At 35.6% G+C, this 20,932-nt stretch overlaps 1 protein-coding gene across 3 annotated transcripts in view; it reads left to right on the forward strand.

The window, feature by feature from the left end:
- The window catches only part of FAM13A (family with sequence similarity 13 member A), a 333,205-nt gene that overhangs the window by 50,463 nt on the left and 261,810 nt on the right, over window positions 1-20,932 (forward strand). For all 3 annotated transcript variants that reach the window (XR_009701148.1, XM_061192618.1, XM_061192617.1), the window contains one exon: window positions 5,031-5,208. Coding sequence is in view for 2 of the 3 variants with exons in the window: in XM_061192618.1 (XP_061048601.1) it covers window positions 5,031-5,208 (178 nt within the window). In the remaining variant the exon portion in view is untranslated. The remainder of the gene's footprint in view (window positions 1-5,030; window positions 5,209-20,932) is intronic.

Consider the following 20,932-nt stretch of genomic DNA (forward strand, 5'->3'; position numbering starts at 1 on the left):
AATGGCTGACCTTCTCACGGCCCTGAGATATATCGTAGTGGAGATTAGCATTTTGCCAGTTGTTGTTTTTTTTCTCCTTGAGGCTAAGGTTGTACGTATAGTAATACAGTATAACTTCATGGCCACTGAAAAGTCAAAGCACATGACAAGCGCTAGGATAAATGTCCAGATTAGAGTTAGGTGCCATCCCGTGATGTAGGTCCAGCATTGCTGATTACTATGACCCTAATCTCTTTTTAATGAGAGCAAATACTTGTCACATGGTTCAGCGTTTGCTCCCTAATCTGGAACAAAAGTTCTTACGGTCCAATCTTCTTCAACGGCTGAGTAGTTTACCTGTGTACCGCACGTACTGTGTGCTAGTTTTTTGTTTGCGGTTTAGCTTAAAAAATGGGTCAGATTCAGCCAACAAAGAAAATCTTTTAAGAAACATGAATAGTTTGAAGTGGCACTTTTCACTAATGGAAAAAGTTAGTTCTTGTCCTAGGAAAAGATTGATGTTAAGGAAAATGATGACTGTTTCAATTATTAACCATTATTCCATCTGCAAAGTTTTCTTAAGCCTTTTGGATTAATAAATTATACGCATCCTGATTTTTATTCCAGTTTAATTCTAGAAGTAACCTCAAGTTTAAAACAGTTAAAATATTCTAATACATCTGCAGAGGCGCACTTCACTATTTCTGAGGCCTTTCTGTGGAATTGTATTGCCGAGTATCCTTCCTCTCTGACCACCAAAGGATTGCTTATCATTTAAATACTCCCTGTAGTATAATTCCTATGTAACACCCTGACCCAGCTAGTTCTGTAAATGGACTAAATTAGTCCACATTTCTTTTAGATATATTTCAGATATAGATGTCTCTTTATTCCTATAGTATTAGGTCTTACTGGGTGTCTTAAAAGTGTGCTTAAATGTGTATCGATCTGTTAAAATTACTTCTTGATCACTTTTTATATGCCAGGCATTGAGGGGCTTTAAAAGATGTTTAAAACTCAATCTCCAACTCTGAAAGAGCTTACATTTGCCAGTTTGTGGTTTTTTTTTTTTTTCCACTTTTCCTCCAGACATCAAATGCATTGTCAACGAGGCCTTCCTGACAATCTTATTTATAATTACAGTCACCACGCCTCACGCTGGCCAGTACTCCCAGTTTCTTCTAGCCCTATTACTATATTTATTTTTTAATGTCTCATCCGCGAGAATATCAGTTCCATCAAGGCAGGGATTTCTGTTTTGTTTACTGATGTATCCCAAATGCTTAGAATTGTGCCTGACATAGAGTAGTTACTCAATAGCTACTTGTTGAATGATTGAATAAGTATTCCATACACATACTTTTCATGTGTAAAACAAACAGGACACATTGAAACTCTATCCAGAATCTGCCCATGTCTCACCATCTTACCACTGGCAACCTGGTCCAGGCCAACTGGCCTTTCTCCTCTGGGAGTGTCACAGTGGTCCTCTAACCAGAGTCTCCCTGCGTTCAGCTCTGCCTCCCACAGTTGGGATTCAGTAGAGCCGCCAGAGTGGTCCTTTCAAGTCTCGCCACAGCTCAAAACCCTGACTTAGGGGGAGAAAAAAAACCCCATGACTTACAAGACTGTAATGATATGCTCTGTCTACCCGCTGCCTTCACTGTCCCCTGATTTCATGTCCTGCCACTCTCCCACCTGCCACCCCTTGGCCCCAGCCCCAGGACCCACTTAGGGCCCTAACATTTGCTGTGTCCACTGCTTAGAATGCACTTTGCTCTTTCCTTCAGCTCTGCTCGGTTGTCACCACAGCCGAGAGGCCTTCTCGACTTTGATAAGGTAAACACGATCACGACCTCATTAAGAGGCCTTCCCTGCCATCCCTCACTCCTGCATCACTCTGCTTTAGTCCCCCTGACCCTGCTTTATGTTTCTTCATAGCACTTCATAGCATAAATCAAAAAAATTTATTTGATTTTTGTCTGTCTCCCCCCAAATAGAATATGCTTAATAAAGGCATGATGTTTATTTTGTTCAGTGCTATATTCCTGGTGTTAGAGACAGTCAGACACGCAGACAGCACGTGATCAACATCACACATAGTGTGCCATAAGTATACGTTAGGAATCAATGTGCCCAAGCTAGAAGCATGGCTAACGCTTGTTTATGACGTGAGACGTTGAGGGAGACATTGTCATAACCAATATAAATGCAAGAACATGAGTGAATATGGCACTGTTTATTATATTTAGGTACCAGTGAATCAAAAAGTAATGCAAGCGATAATAATTGTTATGAATCTTGCTTCTGGAAAACATCAGAAGGCCTCTCCTTAGGCACATTCACACCCACACTGCCTCACTGAGTGCTACGCTGGGCATTCTTCCACAGTCCCCCTCTAAACGTGTGGAGCAGTTATTAATCTTACGTGTAGGAAATCTCGTCTGTGGGGTGGCTGTAGGCAGACAATAATGGTGATATTTACCCCATATCTCTGGAAACGCAGTGCACTTGGCGGATTCTCAGTATTACTGTAGCACGTAATTCATCGGTATGGAAAGAGGCGAGTAGAAATGTCATGCTAATAAAGTAAGGTCTTGACAGCACTGTCGATGTATTTGAACAAATTCAGGAGGTAAATTATGAATATTTAAGGTCCAAACGTGATGTGCTGCTGTCAGAGCCGCCCAAGTAGTGAATTAGTAGTGAATTCACCCAGCGAGTGAACCGGTGAATCTGGTCTTCCATCACAGGAAGCAGAAATGCTCTTGGGTAGAAGGAGATAGATATATTTTTTCCCTCATATTTATTTTTGCTTTTGGAAACCATATTTAGCGATTCTTTCATTCATGCCATAAAGGATTTCATGGTATTTTGTTAAGTTGGAGATTCTCTGGATAGATGTCTCCCTTCCCATTTTTTGTCAGTTTTATTTCCTGGGAAATTATTCATTGTATTTCAGAATATTAGAAGTATGATCAAAGTACTGCTTCTTTTTCAAAGATGTCATAAATTCCTAACTATTTTGAATATATTTTTTTTGATCTGGTGTCTTCACACATTGCCTGCCGTAGGATTTGAGGTTTCATTTCAGAGCCAGAAAGAAGGGCAGGGGTGCATTGTCAAGGCTGTTGGAAAGCTGTTGCTGGTACCCTGAAACGCTGGGAATTAATCCACAATTTTAGAATGAGAGCACACACCCATGAAAACATCCAGACTCACTTTGGATTAGTCACCATAAAAAAAAAACAAAAAAAACAAATAGGAGTACATTTTCTCTTAGTTCATATTTATATGATGTAAAGGCATGAGAAATGGGTAGTCTTCAATTCATTTTTAATCACTGCAAACTTAATTATTTCCATTTCTTACATATTTCTGATAGGCAAGATCATAGTACAGTGGAAAATAATGCCATCATATGCAACATACCACATGTCTTTATGGATTATCAAAGTATTTGGATATGATTTCTTTTTTAAATATAACTTAAGTTAATATGAAAAACTTCTAGAATCAAGAAATCTATTTTGCCCTAAACATTATAGTTTATTGAATCACATTGTTTGTGATAAGTAAGAAATAATTATTCTAATCATAAATAGAATGTTCTCCAATATGATTCTACCAAAGATTGAAATCTATACACTTTTTGGCATTGCTGTTTTTGACAGCATCACTTATTCTAATATTCATAAAGGTTAGGTTTGGATTAGGGTTCATATTAAAAGACATTTCACTAAAACCTCAGTGTGTTCATAAAACCAAATTAATGAAGGTAAAGCAAAAAGTTATTTTGTTTATGTAACAAATACTTAACATAGCACTTAGTATGTGTCAGCTACTCTGTTTTAAGTACTCTACGACTGTCAACTCATTTCATCCTCATCACAACCCTACTGGATACTTACTATTACCACTTACAAATAAGGAAACAGTTTAGTGAAGAGTCTGAGGTCACACAGGTAGTAGGTGGCTAAAGCAGGATCCCAACCCAGAAAGTGGCTCCCAAGCCTGCATTCTTATCCTGTGCTCTACAGACACTCAGTAGCAGTCTGTGACTTTCTGTGTGTTTTCTGTGTTTTCATTTCCTGTGATGGCACGTTACCTACGTATCTTGTAACGCTGACTAATCAGTGTGAACAATCAGTCCTCTTCCTTTGCATCTTAATTTGCCTCACTTTTCTGTTTCTTATACTCTTGACTGGCTAAAGCAGCTGGCCGATCTAAATTAAAGAATCCAATGTGTGTTAAATATAACTGGATTAAATTTTTATTCTCTTACACATCTGTCTAAAGGATGGATTGTCATTATTCCCCTTAAGTATTCGCTGTAAAAGATTTGTATTTTCCTCTGATAGAAAGTAGTATACAAAATTACTTAAGATAGCAACTTCACTGTATTTAAATATTGACAAAACAAACAAATCTTTGAGAACTGAGGAGAACTTTTCACATGTCTGCTTGTGAATTCTGGCACATCGTTGGATATTTTTGGCTTTATACAAGGTCATTAAGCTTTTGTATGAGGCACATATCAAATTCTAAACTATATGACGTGGGCGATTAAAAAGCTGTGTAAAAATTAAAAGTTTCCTTCAGTTTTCTCTGTGCACAGATTCCTGATTACTAAGTTTGGTGTCACTCATGGTAATCCTGGGAGGTCTCTTGTATCAAATTTTATTCAACCAAGAGATTCTTGTTTTTAACAGACTTGAAGACAAAAGTCAAATGGAAGATTCCACTACGAATAAAAACCCAACCATTATCTTAATTTGTGTCATGAAAACACAAAATTGAAATACTAACCTATTTTATGCACTGAATAAAAAGCTTGTGGTTTTCAGGATGTCTTGAATAAGTTAGTTATTCTTTAAAGTCAAATGCTTGAGGATCAAAGAAAAGGCAAGAATGCCTCTTTATAATGCTGTATCTCAGTCCCTGGGAATGATTTTCTGAATTAAGTGTTATAATGTATTGTACCTGTGTATCTTTGTTCTTGTTACTGCAAAATATGCCTGAGAACATTTTTTGTTCTTTTTTCTTTCCAGATGACCGAAATGATGCTCAGGAGAGGAGCTTAAGAGCCTTAATAAAAGAGCTGCCAGACACCCACTACTGCCTCCTCAAGTACCTTTGCCAATTCTTGACAAAAGTAGCCAAGCACCGTGTGCAGAACTGCATGGATGTTCACAATCTCGCCACTGTATTTGGGCCAAATTGCTTTCAGTAAGTTAGTGAAGTTTTGCTGTTAATATCATCACATGTCGCCTTTTCCTTTATAACTGCCTGAAATCACTGCAATGTAGAAGCATATTTCAGACTAAAAAGTCAACCAATTTATGTTGGAGAAGTTCCATTTTTGGTATTGGGCATTTTAGCCTTTTTTTCATCCCAATTTTGAAGAAGGAAGCTATGCCTTTTTATGAAACTGTACTTTGTAATGTTTCAAACAACCTTATTTAAAATTCTGGAAATGAGTTTTACTTTCATTAAAATGGACATTTTAAAAAAATCTAATCTTAAACATTGATTAGAAAAAAGGGAAGGAGTTTGATATAGTATGTAATTTTTTTAATAGTGATAAAGTTCAAATCATTGCTAATAGATGGAAAATAACAAGCAGAATATGGCAGTGAGAGAAAAATGTAACCTCAGCTACATTTATTCATTTTCTAGGAATAGACTAGAAATAAACTAGTCTCCTTGGTAGGTGCTATACTTCTAGCCACAGAACTTTGGTAAAACTTTATATTTTCCCTGTTATTCCTTAAAGCTCTTTAATCATTGATACATGAACCATGATCTTGTAAACCAGAGACTTTGCCTTTAACTCTCCTATTAATACCTCTGATATCAGACATGTTCCTTCTACTTATAAGGAGAGAGAAAGAAAGAACACTCGCACTTTAAAGCTCTCAGAAGTTCTCAGCAAGTTTTGTTTGTTTGTTTGTTTTTTAAATAGTATATCTGCTTATCCACTCCATTTATCTACAGACTCATTCAGCTGCCCGGAACTAGTAATATTACAGTCCTCAGAATGACTCTAAATATAAACTCTGGCTTAGATCATAGTGACTGTGGAGAGAAATTCTACCTTGAATAACTAATCCCCCTTGTAACCTTAGAGATTTACATTTTAAATAATGGCATAGGATACGTTAGGGTCTTGTGAATAGATATCTCAGACACGGGCTCCACTAATATCTTATTCAGGAGCCCTGTGATAGTAAAAAGACTGTATTTGTTCTTTTTACACTTATCTGCAGAGTAAACCTTGGGTGACCTATGTGTAAGAAATAAAGGTAAGTAGAAAACTGTTCAGTAATTTTGAAACCCTAGATTCTAGAAGAGGTGAAAATGAATTTGTAAATAGAATGCTTATTTAATGACATACGGCTCATACTTCATTGCTGACTTGTTGGATTGGGCTTGATCTGGAATTTCTGGTAACCTGCTTCAATTAGTCAATCATAATATCCAGTAAGAAATGAGTTATATGGTCTTTTCATCAGTATAGCTTTTTAAATTTTTTTATTGTGGTAAAATAAACATAAAGTTTACCATTTTTACCATTTTGAGTATGCAGTTCAATGGCATTAAGTACATTCACATTGGTGTGATCTACTAATTGATGTGTATTCCTAAACTTTTGGATTTTGAAGTCACTATTAGGTACTTTTCTCACTGAAATAGAGTATAATAGTTATAGCAGGTAGTGTTTATTAAGAACTTACTAAGTACTGTACTCATTTATCTGATTGAGTCCAAAGAGGGAGAGATGGTTTATTTTGAACTTGAAGTTCCCTGATTTAGGACAAGAAAATAGTTACTTCAGTTCCTGTGACCACAGTTAGGTCAATGACCACAGTTAGTCCATAACTGTTATAAAAATCATCAGTAGAAAGCCTGCCATTTAAGGACAGTTCTCTCACCATGAACCACTGAAAGACAAATGAAATACTTTCCAATAACTTAGGTGAATACAATGTATACATTATATGGTCAGTAGAGGAGGATTTTTTTCTGAAAAGGGGAAATCCTCATGAAATGTTATTTTTTTAAAGGCTATAAATTTTAGATACAGAATGATATTGTTATGAGATATACAATAATAAAACTGGAAGGAATATACCAATAATATGTGATTAGTATTCTGGATGCTGGGCTTCTTGGTGACTCTTAATTACCAGGTTTTCAACATGTACTTCAGTTATGGGTTATTAAATTTAGATGATTGGGTAATATTATCACTGTAAAATATTCAAACAATGTAGAGGTATATAGAATAAAAATATCATCCATTAGTTCCTCCCATTCCAACCTCTTCTCTTTAGAGGTAAAATCAGTAAAATACGTACCGGTAGATACGTATCCTTCTTTTTTGTGGGGTGGGCGCGCTGTGCAGCATGCGGGATCTTAGTTCCCCCGTGAGGGATGGAACCCGTGCCCCCTGCAGTAGAAGCGCCTAGCCCTAACCACTGCACCACCAGGGAAGTGTCCCCTGCTTCTTCTTTTTGAACATAGCCATAAATCTTTTTTTTTTTTTTTTTTTTGGCCATGCTGCGTGGCATGCGGGATCTTGGTCCCCTAACCAGGGTTTGAACCCGCCCTCTGCAGTGGAAGGGCGGAGTCCTAACCACTGGACTGAGGGGGAAGTCCCATAAATCTATTTTTAAATATAAATGGGATTAAGATGCATATATTGTGAAGCTTGATTGTTTTTATGGTAACACTAGAACTTTTAATGACAAAATATTTATATACCTCATTCTTTTAACTATTGAATTTATTCTAACTTAACTATCCCTCCATTGATGAGCACTGAGGTTGTCGATTTTTTGATATTAAAACGGAGTTGCAGGGCACATCCTGAGTGTGACTCTTTATGTACACTGTCTTATTGCTTTGTAGAAGTTCTTTAGGTCTCCTGTCCGTTATAAAGACTACAAACATTTTCTCCCATTCTGTTGTTTGCCTTTTAGCTTTATTTATGGTGCTTTGTAAATTTTTTTGATTTTAATTTACTTAATGTGTCAACTCTTCCTCTTTTTATCAGAATTTAGGTCTTAATAATATTTCTAAATAATATTAATAATGTCTTGCTTAATGCTAATAATATCATCAAGGTATTACAAAACATTTTTCTTTTGTCATATTTATAGGCTTTTATGATTAGGTTTTTACTTTATCTAGAATTTATTTTTTAATTAACTAATTTATTTATTTATCTATTTTTGGCTGCGTTGGGTCTTCGTTGCTGCGTGCGGGCTTTCTCTAGTTGCAGCGAGCGGGGGCTACTCTTCCTTGTGGTGCGCGGGCTTCTCACTGCTGTGCCTTCTCTTGTTGCAGAGCACGGGCTCTAGGCACATGAGCTTCAGTACTTGTGGCACATGGGCTCAGTAGTTGTGGCTCGCGGGCTCTAGAGCACAGGCTCAGTAGTTGTGGTGCACCGGCGTAGTTGCTCTGCGGCATGTGGGATCTTCCCGGACCAGGGCTCAAACCCATGTCCCCTGCATTGGCAGGCAGATTCTCAACCACTGCGCCACCAGGGAGGTCCTAGAATTTATTTTTGTATATATCACATATGGATCCAGTTTGATTCTTCTTCAAGTAGATAGCTAATTGTTACCAAATCATTCATTGAGCAGTACATCTCTTTGCTAATTTACAGTGCCAACTCGATCACATATTAACTTCCTGCACATACATGAGTTTGTTTCTGGTGTTTGTATGGCTTCTTCCTGTCTTCCATATTTCTATTACATTTACCCTTTCAGAGGAATTTTAGAGTCTCCATGGTAGGTGGTATCTCATTGTGGTTTTGATTTGCATCTCCCTGATAACTAATGACATTGAATATCTTTTCATGTGCTTATTGGCCATTTGTGTATCTTTGGAAAAATGTCCATTCAGTGCCTCTGCCCATTTTTAGTTGGATTTTTTGTCTTTATTATTGAATTGTAAGAATCTTTTCTATATTTTGGATATAAGTCCCTTATCAGATGTAGGATTTGCATATATTTTCTCCTATTCTATGAGTTGTCTTTTCATTTTCTTGATTGTGTCCTTTCAAACACAGAATTTTTAATTTTGATAAAGTCCAATATATCTAGTTTTTCTTTTGTCACTTATGCTTTTGGTGTTGTATCTAAGACGATTTTGCCCAACCCATGAAGACTTTTTTAAGAGCTTTATTGTTTTAACTCTTACACTTAAGTCTATGGGGTTAATTTGAAGTTAATTTTTGTGTGATGTAAGGAAGGAGTGCAACTCCATTCCTTTGGGTGCAGTTGTCCTAGTACCATTTGTTGAAAAGACTGTTTTTCTCCATTGAATTGTCTTGGCACTCTTGTCAGAAATTGGTTAACCATATGGTTAGGGTTTATTTATGGACTTTCAGTCTTATTCCATTGATCTATTATATATCTATCCTTATGCGGTTACCACACTGTCTTGATTCCTATGGCTTCTTAGTAAGTTTTGAAATCAGGAAATGTCCATCTTCCAACTTCGTTCTTCTTTTTCAAGATTGCCCCTTGCATTTCCATATAAATCTTAGGATCATATTGTAAATTTCTGCAAAAAAAAAGCCAGCTGGTGTTTTGATAGGAATTCTCTTGAATATGTAGGTCAATTTTGGGAGTATTGCTAGCTTAATCTATGAACATGGGATGTCGTCTTTCTACGTACTTATGTCTTCTTTAATTTCTTTCGACAATGTTTTATTGTTTCCTGAGCACAAATTTCATACTCTTTTGTTAAATCTATTCTTAAATGTGTATTCTTTTAGATGCTATTCTAAATATGCTTTCTTAATTTTATTTTCAGATTGTTCATGGCTAGTGCTAACATAGTTTTAATTTGCATTTATTTTATTATAAATGAAGTGGAACATCTTATATTTAAGGGCCATTTGTGTATCTTTCTCTCGACGTGTTTGTTCGTGTTTTTGCCCATTTTCCTATCAGGTCCTCAGGGTTGTTTTTTTTTTTCTCTTGTTGGATATTTATTTATTTTGCTCTCTTTTTTCCCCTAGTAAACACATTTAAAACTCTGATTTTCTCTCAGTCTCATTTTGTCCCATCACATTCAATATTATTGTATCTCTTCTTGTCATAGTTTGGATTGTCCAAGTTCTAAGCCCTGAGACTGAGGTTTCAAGCAGGAGTTGTCTTGGGTAGTGCTCTTTGGAACCATACCTTTAAGAAATAGAGGGAAGAAGGATTAGGCAGAAGTTGAACTGCTCTACAGTGGTAACAAAGGCCTCACTCAGTCCCAGCATTACTTAGAAGCTGGGATGGCTTTTCAGAGATACCCTAACTTGAGTCAAGGAGGTTGGTCCATTTACCTCATCTCCATCAGTCACTAGAAGTGAGCTGTGCCCAGGGAGGTGGTGTAATCTTAGGGGAGGGACTTGGCTATGAGCCGTAAGTAGGCGACACTCTCAGCACCTGGCGTAATGAATGTTTCTGGTGTGAAGGGGCATGTGAGGCCCACAAAGTCCACTATATTTGTATAATAATGTTTTTATAATATACTACGGTACAGTAATACATATTTTTCTATGAAAAATTCAGCAAACTTTGGACTGTAAGTTGTATATGGTTTTTCTAGGGAGATCCTTAATATTCTAGTTTCTAAGACAAGTACAAGTCCGCCTAAAGAATGTTATTCTTAGAGATTAGAAGCAATTGCTTTCCTAAGTTTTGAAAATTATTAAAATGGGTACTGGATTTTCAGTGGTTTGGATAACATGACATAATAAAAGAATGTTATTCTAGTCCTTGTTCTGTCATTTGATAGGTGCGACCTTCTGTGTTATTTATTTTTCCGTTAAGTTTTCTGTAAAATGGGACCTGTAGAGTTTGCTTTGAAGCTTAAGTGAGACTATAAGAGAAAGTCCTGGTGCATAGTAGACAATTGGTAAAGTGGTGTTGAAATGTGTGTACATTTAACTGAACACATTTACAATTGCATTAAGGGAAAGATCAGGTTTTATACATTTTACCCATCATACCGCTTAATGAAGTGAGCTCCTTAGAAATGTGAGGTGAGAGACATGACATTTTTTTTTACCTCAGTTGTCTTAGTTTTCACTTTCTTCTTACATATATTATGATCATACAGTATTGAGTATGCCTTTTAATATTTAAAGAAGATATTTTTTCTTGTCCAGTAAAACTTCTAAATACAAACCGACTTCTTCAAATTATCAGACACACATCTTGTGACCTCCCCAGATTGCCTTGGCACTATCCACCTCCCAGACGAATCTGCCACCAGGGTTTGACTGTTCAGCTGCCTTGGGAATGCTGGATCCTTCTCCTTGGCTGCTGCCTTGCAGCTGGGCCAACCAGCCGCCTGCCCAGAGCTTCCTCCATCACTTTTGGACTCTGGACTAGGATCTGAATTCCTGATGGGCTGCCAGAGGGGCTGGATAAGGTAACCTGAAAGTCTAGAACAGTTAAGTCCCTCTGAGTGAACTGTAGCAATGCAGAACAGGAGTTGGTAGGAAACCAGCTAGAGCCCTTCTTTCACCCTCCCATGGAATACTGCATGCCATGGCTTCTTTCTCCTTGCAGCCCACCTGCTGAATTCCAGGCCATCAAACAGCATCTTTCAAACAAACTGTTGTGTGTCTTGGTGTTCTTCGTGAAATAGCTGTGCACACTATTCATTGTTTCACATCCCCACTTGCCTCTTTTCCTCACCCATGTTGACCTGTCCCCTACTTCCAAAGTTATGCACCGACATGCCCATCCTTGCCCCAGTCTCGGGTTTTGGTTTTTGTTTTTTGAGACTGTGCTCTAACGCACTGTGCACCTAAGGACTCAGCAGGCTGCTCCAATACAGGAAGAAATCTATTTTCTTAAGTTATGGTGAGAGTGTTGTACTTTAAGAATTTTAAAGAATAATGTTGGCTATGCATGATTTTTTTTTTTTACATGCTGACTTTGGAACCTAATTTCCTCATAAACAGCAACTTCACTGTAAACATTTTACCTCCCCGGTATTGTTGTAGGAGTCCTTTGAGTTTGAAGTTTCCTCTGAGAAAAAGTATTCAAAGCTGAGAATGATGTTAGAAAAAGCTAAATATTTGTATTTACTCTTACTTATTATTAATTTAAAAATCTATTTGTTAAATAGACATTGATGAAGAGACCAAAGACCCCCTAGTGATGCTTTAGCTGAGTTTTTTTTTTTTTTGGTTGTTTAATATTCTTGACACTCTGCATTAAACTCATTGTGTAGACTCAGTTTCCATCATTTAATAATATCAATAACATCAAAATTTAATATCCAGTAATTAAAACAAATCTGCTAATTGCTACCGATGAGTAAGCCATTTTGATCAAACTCTGCTTCATCCCTTTGCTTCCTTTGCCTTTTGTCTATAGATCAGGAAGTTAATCCTATTCCTTAAAACGAATGTTTCAGTGTTAATAAGGTAATCAGTAATATAGGTATTCCTGAAGCTTAAAGAGGTAAAAATCAATTTTAGATTTTGAATGATAAGGCCTTCCACATGTGCTTCTATCCGAAATATTACGTTTTTGCTTAGAGACAGCATAAAAATGGTTTTAAAGCTGCTATTGGCCTCTTTCAAATGTTGAAAAAAAAATAACACAGTAAGTTAATGGTACCAAGTCACTAACTTATAACCTGTGGTTACATGATCTGTGTGTGTGTGTGTATAATTAGGTATTTGGACATCAGTTAATATTAGATGAGATCAGCTAAATTTGTAGACATAAACAGGATGTGTAACCAGATAAGCCTGCAATGTTGCTGTCATCTTATCTGCTAACTGCTACTAAGAAGCTTTGTTTGGTTTGTAGCCCAAATGTTACTTTTGGGAAATTGGTCATTTGGATTGAAAAATGTAGATGGTTGATCTTTAAAAAAAATTAAGCCCAAGCCCTAGTCTCACATATTTATATATTTATAACCTGTTGACCTATCTCTTTATAAACTGCAAGTTGTTCATGTAACTTTTATCACAATTGTATATATTATCGTCATCATCCATAAACATGTTTTTGGCAATTAAAGAATGGGTGAGTGGAACGTTTGGTCTTTCTCTGCTGAAACCCGGACCAGCCCTTTCCCGTGGTTACTTCATTGCCTGTACTTCTGTGTTATCAATCACCCATCACTTCTAATTGTCTTAATTGACTTTCCAGTTGCCTTTTTTTTCAAAATGGGTGTAAGTTTATTTTTTATTATAAAAGTAACATTAATTTAAAAAGAAAAGTTTTTTTTGTACCAAAAAACCACAAGTATAAGGATGAAAATGAAAATCATCCATAATTCTACACCTGCATTCAGTCACTCTTTGTACTTCAGCTTATGTGCTTCCATATTCTTTTCTCTGAATGCTCACATATATATTTATGTTTGTTTGATTAAAGATGAGGTAGTAAAATATTCCTGCTTTGTACCCCTTATTTAAAAACTTAATGTCATCTACTGTGGCATTTTTCCATGCTTATAATTTTACCTCATCATTTCTAATGACCGCATAGTGTTCTGATCTTTTGATCAATATCCTTTACTTAAGGCATCCCTATAAATGGCATTTCACAATGTTTTTCTCAGCAGTGATAACAGGTAACATTTATTGAGTGCTTACTAAGTTCCTTGCAATGTTCTGGGTGCTTTTCATTTATTTGCCAATTCTATCCTTAAAACCCTATGAGGCAAATACTATTATTGTCTGTACTTTACTCATGAAGAAATTGCAGCACAGAAAGTTAAACTTGCTGAAGGTCACGTGGGTAGGAAGAGGTTAGCGTCAGGAGTCTGGATCCAGACAGCCTGGCTCCTCAGCTCCAAGCCCTTAATCACCACTCAGTAACTGTTCCCCCTATAAACAGCATTGCAGAGACTATTATTGAACATACATTTTTCACACGTCACTAATTATTTTCTTTGGATGTACTTTTAGAAGTAGACTTGACTAGTCTAAGGATATTTGTATCATCAAATTTTTTCTTCATCGAGAGGTTGTACCAGTTCATGCTGGAGTGTCCACCTCTGAATGTCTCCCCTTTCCCACACCTTCTCCAATACTGATGTTATTATTTTTCATAGTTGCCAATATAATAAGTGAATATTATTTCTTGTTAAAAAAATGTTGCTTATTTGATTATTGTGAGGTTCAAAATATTTAAAAACCTGTTTTCCCATATAGTTTTTTTTTGTAAATTGCCTTTTTACTTTTTTCAGGCTTTCTAAGCTGGTGGGTTTTGTTTTTGTTTTTTTTTTTTTTTTGGTAATCAATTTGTAAGAGTTCCTTTTGTAGTACAACTATTAATCTACAGTTATATATTAGAAATACTCACAGCTTATAATTCACATTTAAACCTCATAATTCTTTTTGCCATAAAGAAGTTTAAAATTTTTATTAATCTTGTATATCAATTTGTGTTGTTTGGGTTTGATGTTATCCATGAAAGACCTTCTACCTCAAGGTTGTAAGAATATTTACTTATATTGTCTCAATATTTTTGCAGTTTCATATTTTCATAATTAAATCTTGAGTATATGTGAATATTAGAAAAGGTATGGTATGGGAATCTAAAAGTTATTAAATATTCTCCTATATTTTATCATAGCATATTTATAATTTTTAAAATATTTAGATACTGAATTCTAGGGAAATTTACTTTGGAATAAGGTATGCTTTAAGAATGTAATTTTTTAAAAAAATGTAATTTTTCACTGAAATAATTAGCCTGCTAACCAAACACCTAGAGAGTAATTCATACTTTGCCAAGTGATTCAAAAAGTCACTTTTGTCATTACTGTATCAAATTTTTAGATATATTTTGGCCTTATCTGGGCTCTCTTCCCCTACATGAATGTATCTGCCTCTCTGGTGCTAGTATCATACCCTTTCTATTTTAATGTCATGAGTGGTATTCTTCCACTTAATTCTTCTTTTTCAGGATTTTCCTGGATAATTATGTGCATATATTCTCCCAGAACATCAGAATATTTTTCTAGATTGAAAAATTCCCATTGAGTTTTAGTTTTAAGCAGGTATAGTTTGAAATATTTAATATTGAGTCATTCATTTAGTAAAATGACATATCTCCCCATTTAGTCCAATTTTTACTTACAGATTTTTTCCCTAAAATTGTAGACGTTTGAAAAAAATATGTAAAGTTGTCAAGTATACAGTGAAAAATCATCCACTAATCCTAGGTAATACCAGAAATACTAACTTAAAATGTTTTGTCTATTCCTTTCAGCTTTCTTTTTATGTATATATTCTTTTGTAAATTTTATGTTTTACATTTTATATACCTTTTTAATCCTGCTTTTTTTTTTTTTTTACAAAACATTAAATTATAATGTTTCCCATGTCATTTAAATCCTTTAGTTTTACATCATTTTGTTTGCTCATAGCCAAGATTTTTTTGTATAGAAGATGACAGACTTGTATATTAAATTCGGTGTGTCTACAAAAAGTATATTCCTCAATTATGTATTTCTCAGGGTGCATCCATAAGCATAGTTGGTACTCTCATACTTTTATGGATAAAAAGCTGAAGTGTACAAAGTATCGATCTTTAGGATTACAGAAGCTAAAATAGAACTGAAATTTATTTTGGTTTTTTCCATTTGAAGCTCTGACTAGGCAAGAGAATAATCAATTGCTTTTCAGAGAGAAAACAACCACATTGGTGCAGAAAGATTTCTACATTATCATTGTCCCTTGCTCAGATGAACAGAAGTATAGGTCGAACCATATAAAAGTGCCATTTTTCTAGTTCAAAATGGCCAAATATTGCAATTACATATAATTAAATCTAATAGTAAGCTCAAGTCTACTATTCCTTTTATTATCAGCTAAGAACATGAGTTTGAATCATAAGAAATCAAATATACATATTGAAGATGATACTACAAATTCTCTATTAGCTGTTCTCTTACTTTTTTGCAGGAATAATGATGGTGTATAATTCTATGTGACCCATACATAGTGTTCCTCCCAATACTCTGTGTGAAGGTAGAGTAAAGTTTATTACTCTGGTTAATGGTAATAATGATGCATCAAGCCTTGATTTTTTTAAACGTAAGCAATTAGAAAGGGTGCTTTTTGACCTTGGTCTCACTCAAGAGATGGCAATGTACTAACCTTAGATCTGCAAGTGGTTGCAAAAATAGAAATAGATTGCTTGTTTGTAGTATATGAGATAAGCAACCAATAGTACTGAAAAATGTCCAGGGTAATTTATATCTTTTCTTATGTGAAATAAGAATTTACTTTTATATTGCAAGGAGCAGAGATTTTTTTTTCCCCCTAGTACTCTTAGGTCAATACATTTAAGGTCAGTGCTGATGTGAGAAAAAGGGTAAAGTAGATGGCTTGCAGGTCTTTTATCCCATCAGTGTGATGCAGTGTTTTTAAAATGTGTGAACCCTTCTCTGGAATATACCTCTTTAGAGAATAACCAGGCTCAGTAGTTGAACATTACTGATTGGGGCCAGAGCAAAAAAATCTCTCATCCTTTAAAAAATAATACCTTGAGTCCTTCAATCTCTGTGGGAATGCAGTAAATAAGCAATAACGTCTGCCTGACCGTTAATGATCAGCTGGGAAAATATATGGTCCAGGGTAAATTCAAGGTCCTTTAAGTCAGTCAGTTATTTATTAAAGAGAAATGTTCAGCCAGAAGTCATCAACACTACTCTGTTCAATACTGATTTAAAAAAATGAAATTGCATGTTTCCCTTCAAAAATACCTTCAGAGGACTTCTACATTCATGATCTTGCTTATTCCTTGTATCAGTATTAGGAAGAGAGAAGACCGGTTGATTTTTTTTCACAATGGATGACTTGAGGCTCCATCAGGTGGCTGGTGGCTGGGTGTCAATGATTGGCTTCAAGTTATATAACTTGTAGGCAGGAAGACTAAGAATAGGATGTCTTCTGATTCCTGGCCTGCTGGGTTTTCCACTACATCACATATTTTCTCAGCTATAGAAGTTGTTATTTACTGCACCGTGCTTTATCTCAGCAGTCATGGGTTACGTGCGGGATTAATAACCTTCATTGTATTCTTTGCCTTGATGTCCATACGTGTATAGTCAGTTTTTAAATATAACTTTAAAAAATTGAAGAAAGCATTTAAAATGAATATTCTTCTCTTCGGGGGGAAAAAAACAAACGCAGACTCTAATAATTCTGCTTTCTCATTTCATACCTCTAAAAGAAAATTCAAGTGAAAGCAAGATCAAATTACTAATGTAATGGCTGCTGTCTATAAGATTTCAAGTAAAAACTAGTGCCATATGTCTTGTTCAAGGGTAATCTTAAAAATAGCTATTGACCTTTTAAGCTTTTTGGCATCATCATCCAGTAATGACAAGCAGCAGATTTAGGCATACATGCAAAAATATATAGATGTATACATTGAGGCATGTTACCTCACCGTTGACAAAATCCAGTGACAAATTTATATTCTCAACATTACATGTGGGCGTGTATGTACACTTATGTAATAATCTCCAGAATTATCTTACACCCCCATATCTGCCTTCTACATCTGCAGTTTCTTTTATTTTCCTCTAGTCTTGGAGAAGCAGAATTCTACTCCCCGCCTCTGTTATTAACTAGCTTTGCGACTTGAAGCAAGTCATTTAATTTTTCTAACCTTCTATTTGCTACTAGTTGATCCGTGAATTTCTTTTCAGCATTTAGATTTTGTTGTGACCTTAGTTTTCTAGAATTTTTATTTATTTGGCAAATTTATTAATTTACCAGATATTTTTTGAGTACATACTATATGCCAGCAGACAGTGTGCCAGCTCTTGGCCAAACGACATTGTTCAGACCCTCAGGGAGCTCATACTTTTGGGGGGAACAGGGAGATTCCTTAAATAATTACTGAATTACAGTTGAGATCAGTGTTGCGGTGGGGTTTATAGTAGAGATCCCAATCATGTGAATATATGAGTGTGTGTGCCAGGGAAGTGGCTTGTGACTCATTCAAATTTAGCTGACTTAGAGTTCTCCCTCCCTTTTAATGTACTCAGCATCCCCCAAGTTCTCTTCATTTCCTCTTTGGCTGATTTTGGTAACTTCTTAACTGGTTTTCCTTTTTGCTCTCAACTACTTCAAATCCACACTGTTGCTAGATTACCTATTTAAAATATAAATCAGATCTTCTCTCTTGTTTCCAAGACTTTCATTCAAGGATATTTCTTTTCTCCACCATGACATTCAAAGCCTTATAATGATTTGGTCCCTAATTTCTTGGGTAGCCTCACTTGTTCTCCTACTACTTCCTAAGAATTATCCATCAGGGATCTACAGCTAGGCAACTATAATTAGATTAGAGAAAAATCTGGCTGAGCTAGAGTTTGGAAGTCATTCATTCTAATTTACTTCTTGAAGACAAAATGGACAAACTCTCCAAGAACAGTGGCATCTGGGAAATGTCTATACTAAGTAATGAGAAAAAACATTTGGAGAGATCAGAGGAATATAAGCTAGTGTAGCATCACCAAAGCCAAAGAAAATGGAATTTCAAGAAAGCGTGAACTATAGAGAGGGATCAAGGAGAAAGAGAACTGAGGAAAGTATCCTGGATTTGTAGATATAGAGATTTTTTAAATCATTAATTGCAGGCACATAATGACACTTTATACTGTTTCCAAAAGAACAGTCATCTGAATAACACTCATTAAGAAAACATTATGAGAAGCATAATGTTACATGGGGAAAAAAATAACTCTACCTCTGGGATTAGGGGAAAAACCCTCTGTTTCTAGAATGAGTAGTCATTTTAAGATGTATTAATATAAATTATGACTGACTCAGTTATTAAACTTGAGAACTTGGAAGTTCTCAACTTTTTACCATCACATACAGTCTTTGTTAAATTTGTCATGCCTCCTCTAAATTTTCTATTAGATAACAAAAGGGGAAAAATGCAGGTAGGTTTGTTCCCGAAGTATCAATAGAATGTAAATGATGGAGGACTTAGTTTTTGATGAGTTCTATAGAATCTGTGATCGAATATGTTTGCTATATACACAGTTGATTGGAATATTTTTGTGTTAGATTGGGCTCAGGTAGAAGGTCATATCACTTTGGTTTTTAAAGATTTAACTGTTACAATTAGAAAAAACTGAGACCCCCCCCCATTCATAATTAAAGACTAATAGAATATTTAAAGGCAGACTGATCATATGGTATCTCGTTCTCCTTAATGTGGCTAGCAAGCAAAAATTTGCCCCCCTGATGAGCCTAGAGAATTACCTTGGTGGGTCATGGGAACAATTCTGTGATAAATCAAAATGAAATAAGACATGGTTCAGGTTTTATATAATTTGGTATAGAAAGACAGCATAGCCAGACTGTCTTGGTTTAAACTTGGCTTCATTACTTTCTAAGAGTAGGATCTTGGACAAATTATTTAACCTCTCATTTCTTCAGTTACAGAAGAGACATAATAATATTAGCTATCTTATATAGTGGTTGTTAGTATATATGAATATATATGTGTAAGTGTATATATAGCTATATATCAGTATATATATTTATATAAAATATATGAAGCTTAGAATAGTTCCTGGAACATATTAGTATTATATATGATTACAGGTTAGTGATTTTCTAGAAAAGCAGATTCATTGCAGTTTGTAAATTTCCCCATCATGGGGCTTCAACTCAGTTGACAGTATTGCGGCCACAGATTTGTCCTTAAAATAGGAAACAAGCGTATGTCTTGGAAGAAAGACGTCCAGGGACATGTAAAAGGTTAGGCACTATTATTTCCTAGATATAATTATGATATTCATTTCTAATATAGATCAATGTAATTTCCTTGTGCATGGATTAATCTAGGGGATTAATCTCGCTTGTAGATGTACTTTTAAACATAGATGGCAAATATTCCTTGCATTTATTTCAGTGTATTGCTTTTCTAGACCTTTTTTGTTTTCAAAGAATTTCCTAGGTTTTTTAAACTCTCTTCTTTTGACAGCCACACACTGCATCACATCAAACATGTTAAAATGTACCCACAACCCATAAAGTTATAATTTTTTTTTTCTTTAAATATTTATTTATTTTTGGCTGCATTAGGTCTTAGCTGTGGCACATGGGCTCTCTGGTTGTGGCATGCGGGATCTTAGTTCCCCGACCAGGGATCGAACCCACGTCCCCTGCACTGGAAGGCGGATTCCCAGCCACTGGACCACCAGGGAAGTCCTATAGTTTATTTTAAAAATTGATTTCTGTTGAGCTGTAGTTGAATAATTAATATATTTTGTCGAGTTTTCTTTTTGGATTTTGGAATCCTGAGATCTCAAACATTTTCATTGTTTTGTAAAAACTCATCAGCCATAGGCTATCTATCTTTATCCATTTAGTGGAAATAATGGCCCTAGTTCACATTTTATAAAAACCAAGATGGCTCAAATAGCAGTTCATCTTCAGCTCTGCCTTGACTCCACCCTTCTTTATGCTATGTGGTCAGTCGGGTACTTACTCTAGTTCTCTATGAATACAGCTTTGCCCAAAGAAATTAAAGGCAGCAGTAGTACTTTTCTTATTAGGAGAATTCACGTGCACCCTGAGACATGGCGGGGTCAGATTAAGTTAGAGGAATATACTGATAATCCTGGACATGCGAAGCCTAGTCTGCAATGTTTAGCTTGAGTTTTGCTTAGCTGTGCATACAAGCTGGACGACAGGGACATTGGGTGGACCGGGAGTTTGAAGACTGGCATTTATTTTAAGTAAATATTAAAGTAGAGGAACAAAGTTATGTTTTTGCAATGTTAGCAACTTTTCTCTTGGCAATAACTTCAAAGAGCGATAAAATACCATTTAGCTGTTCAGTCATTTATGTTAATCAGTTTCACTCACTCAAAGACATAAACCTACACATAAAATGAGCAGTTTTTCTGTATCCATGGGTTTTAGTTT

This window comes from Eubalaena glacialis, chromosome 5 (genome assembly GCF_028564815.1).
Source record: "Eubalaena glacialis isolate mEubGla1 chromosome 5, mEubGla1.1.hap2.+ XY, whole genome shotgun sequence".
Lineage (NCBI taxonomy): Eukaryota > Metazoa > Chordata > Mammalia > Artiodactyla > Balaenidae > Eubalaena > Eubalaena glacialis.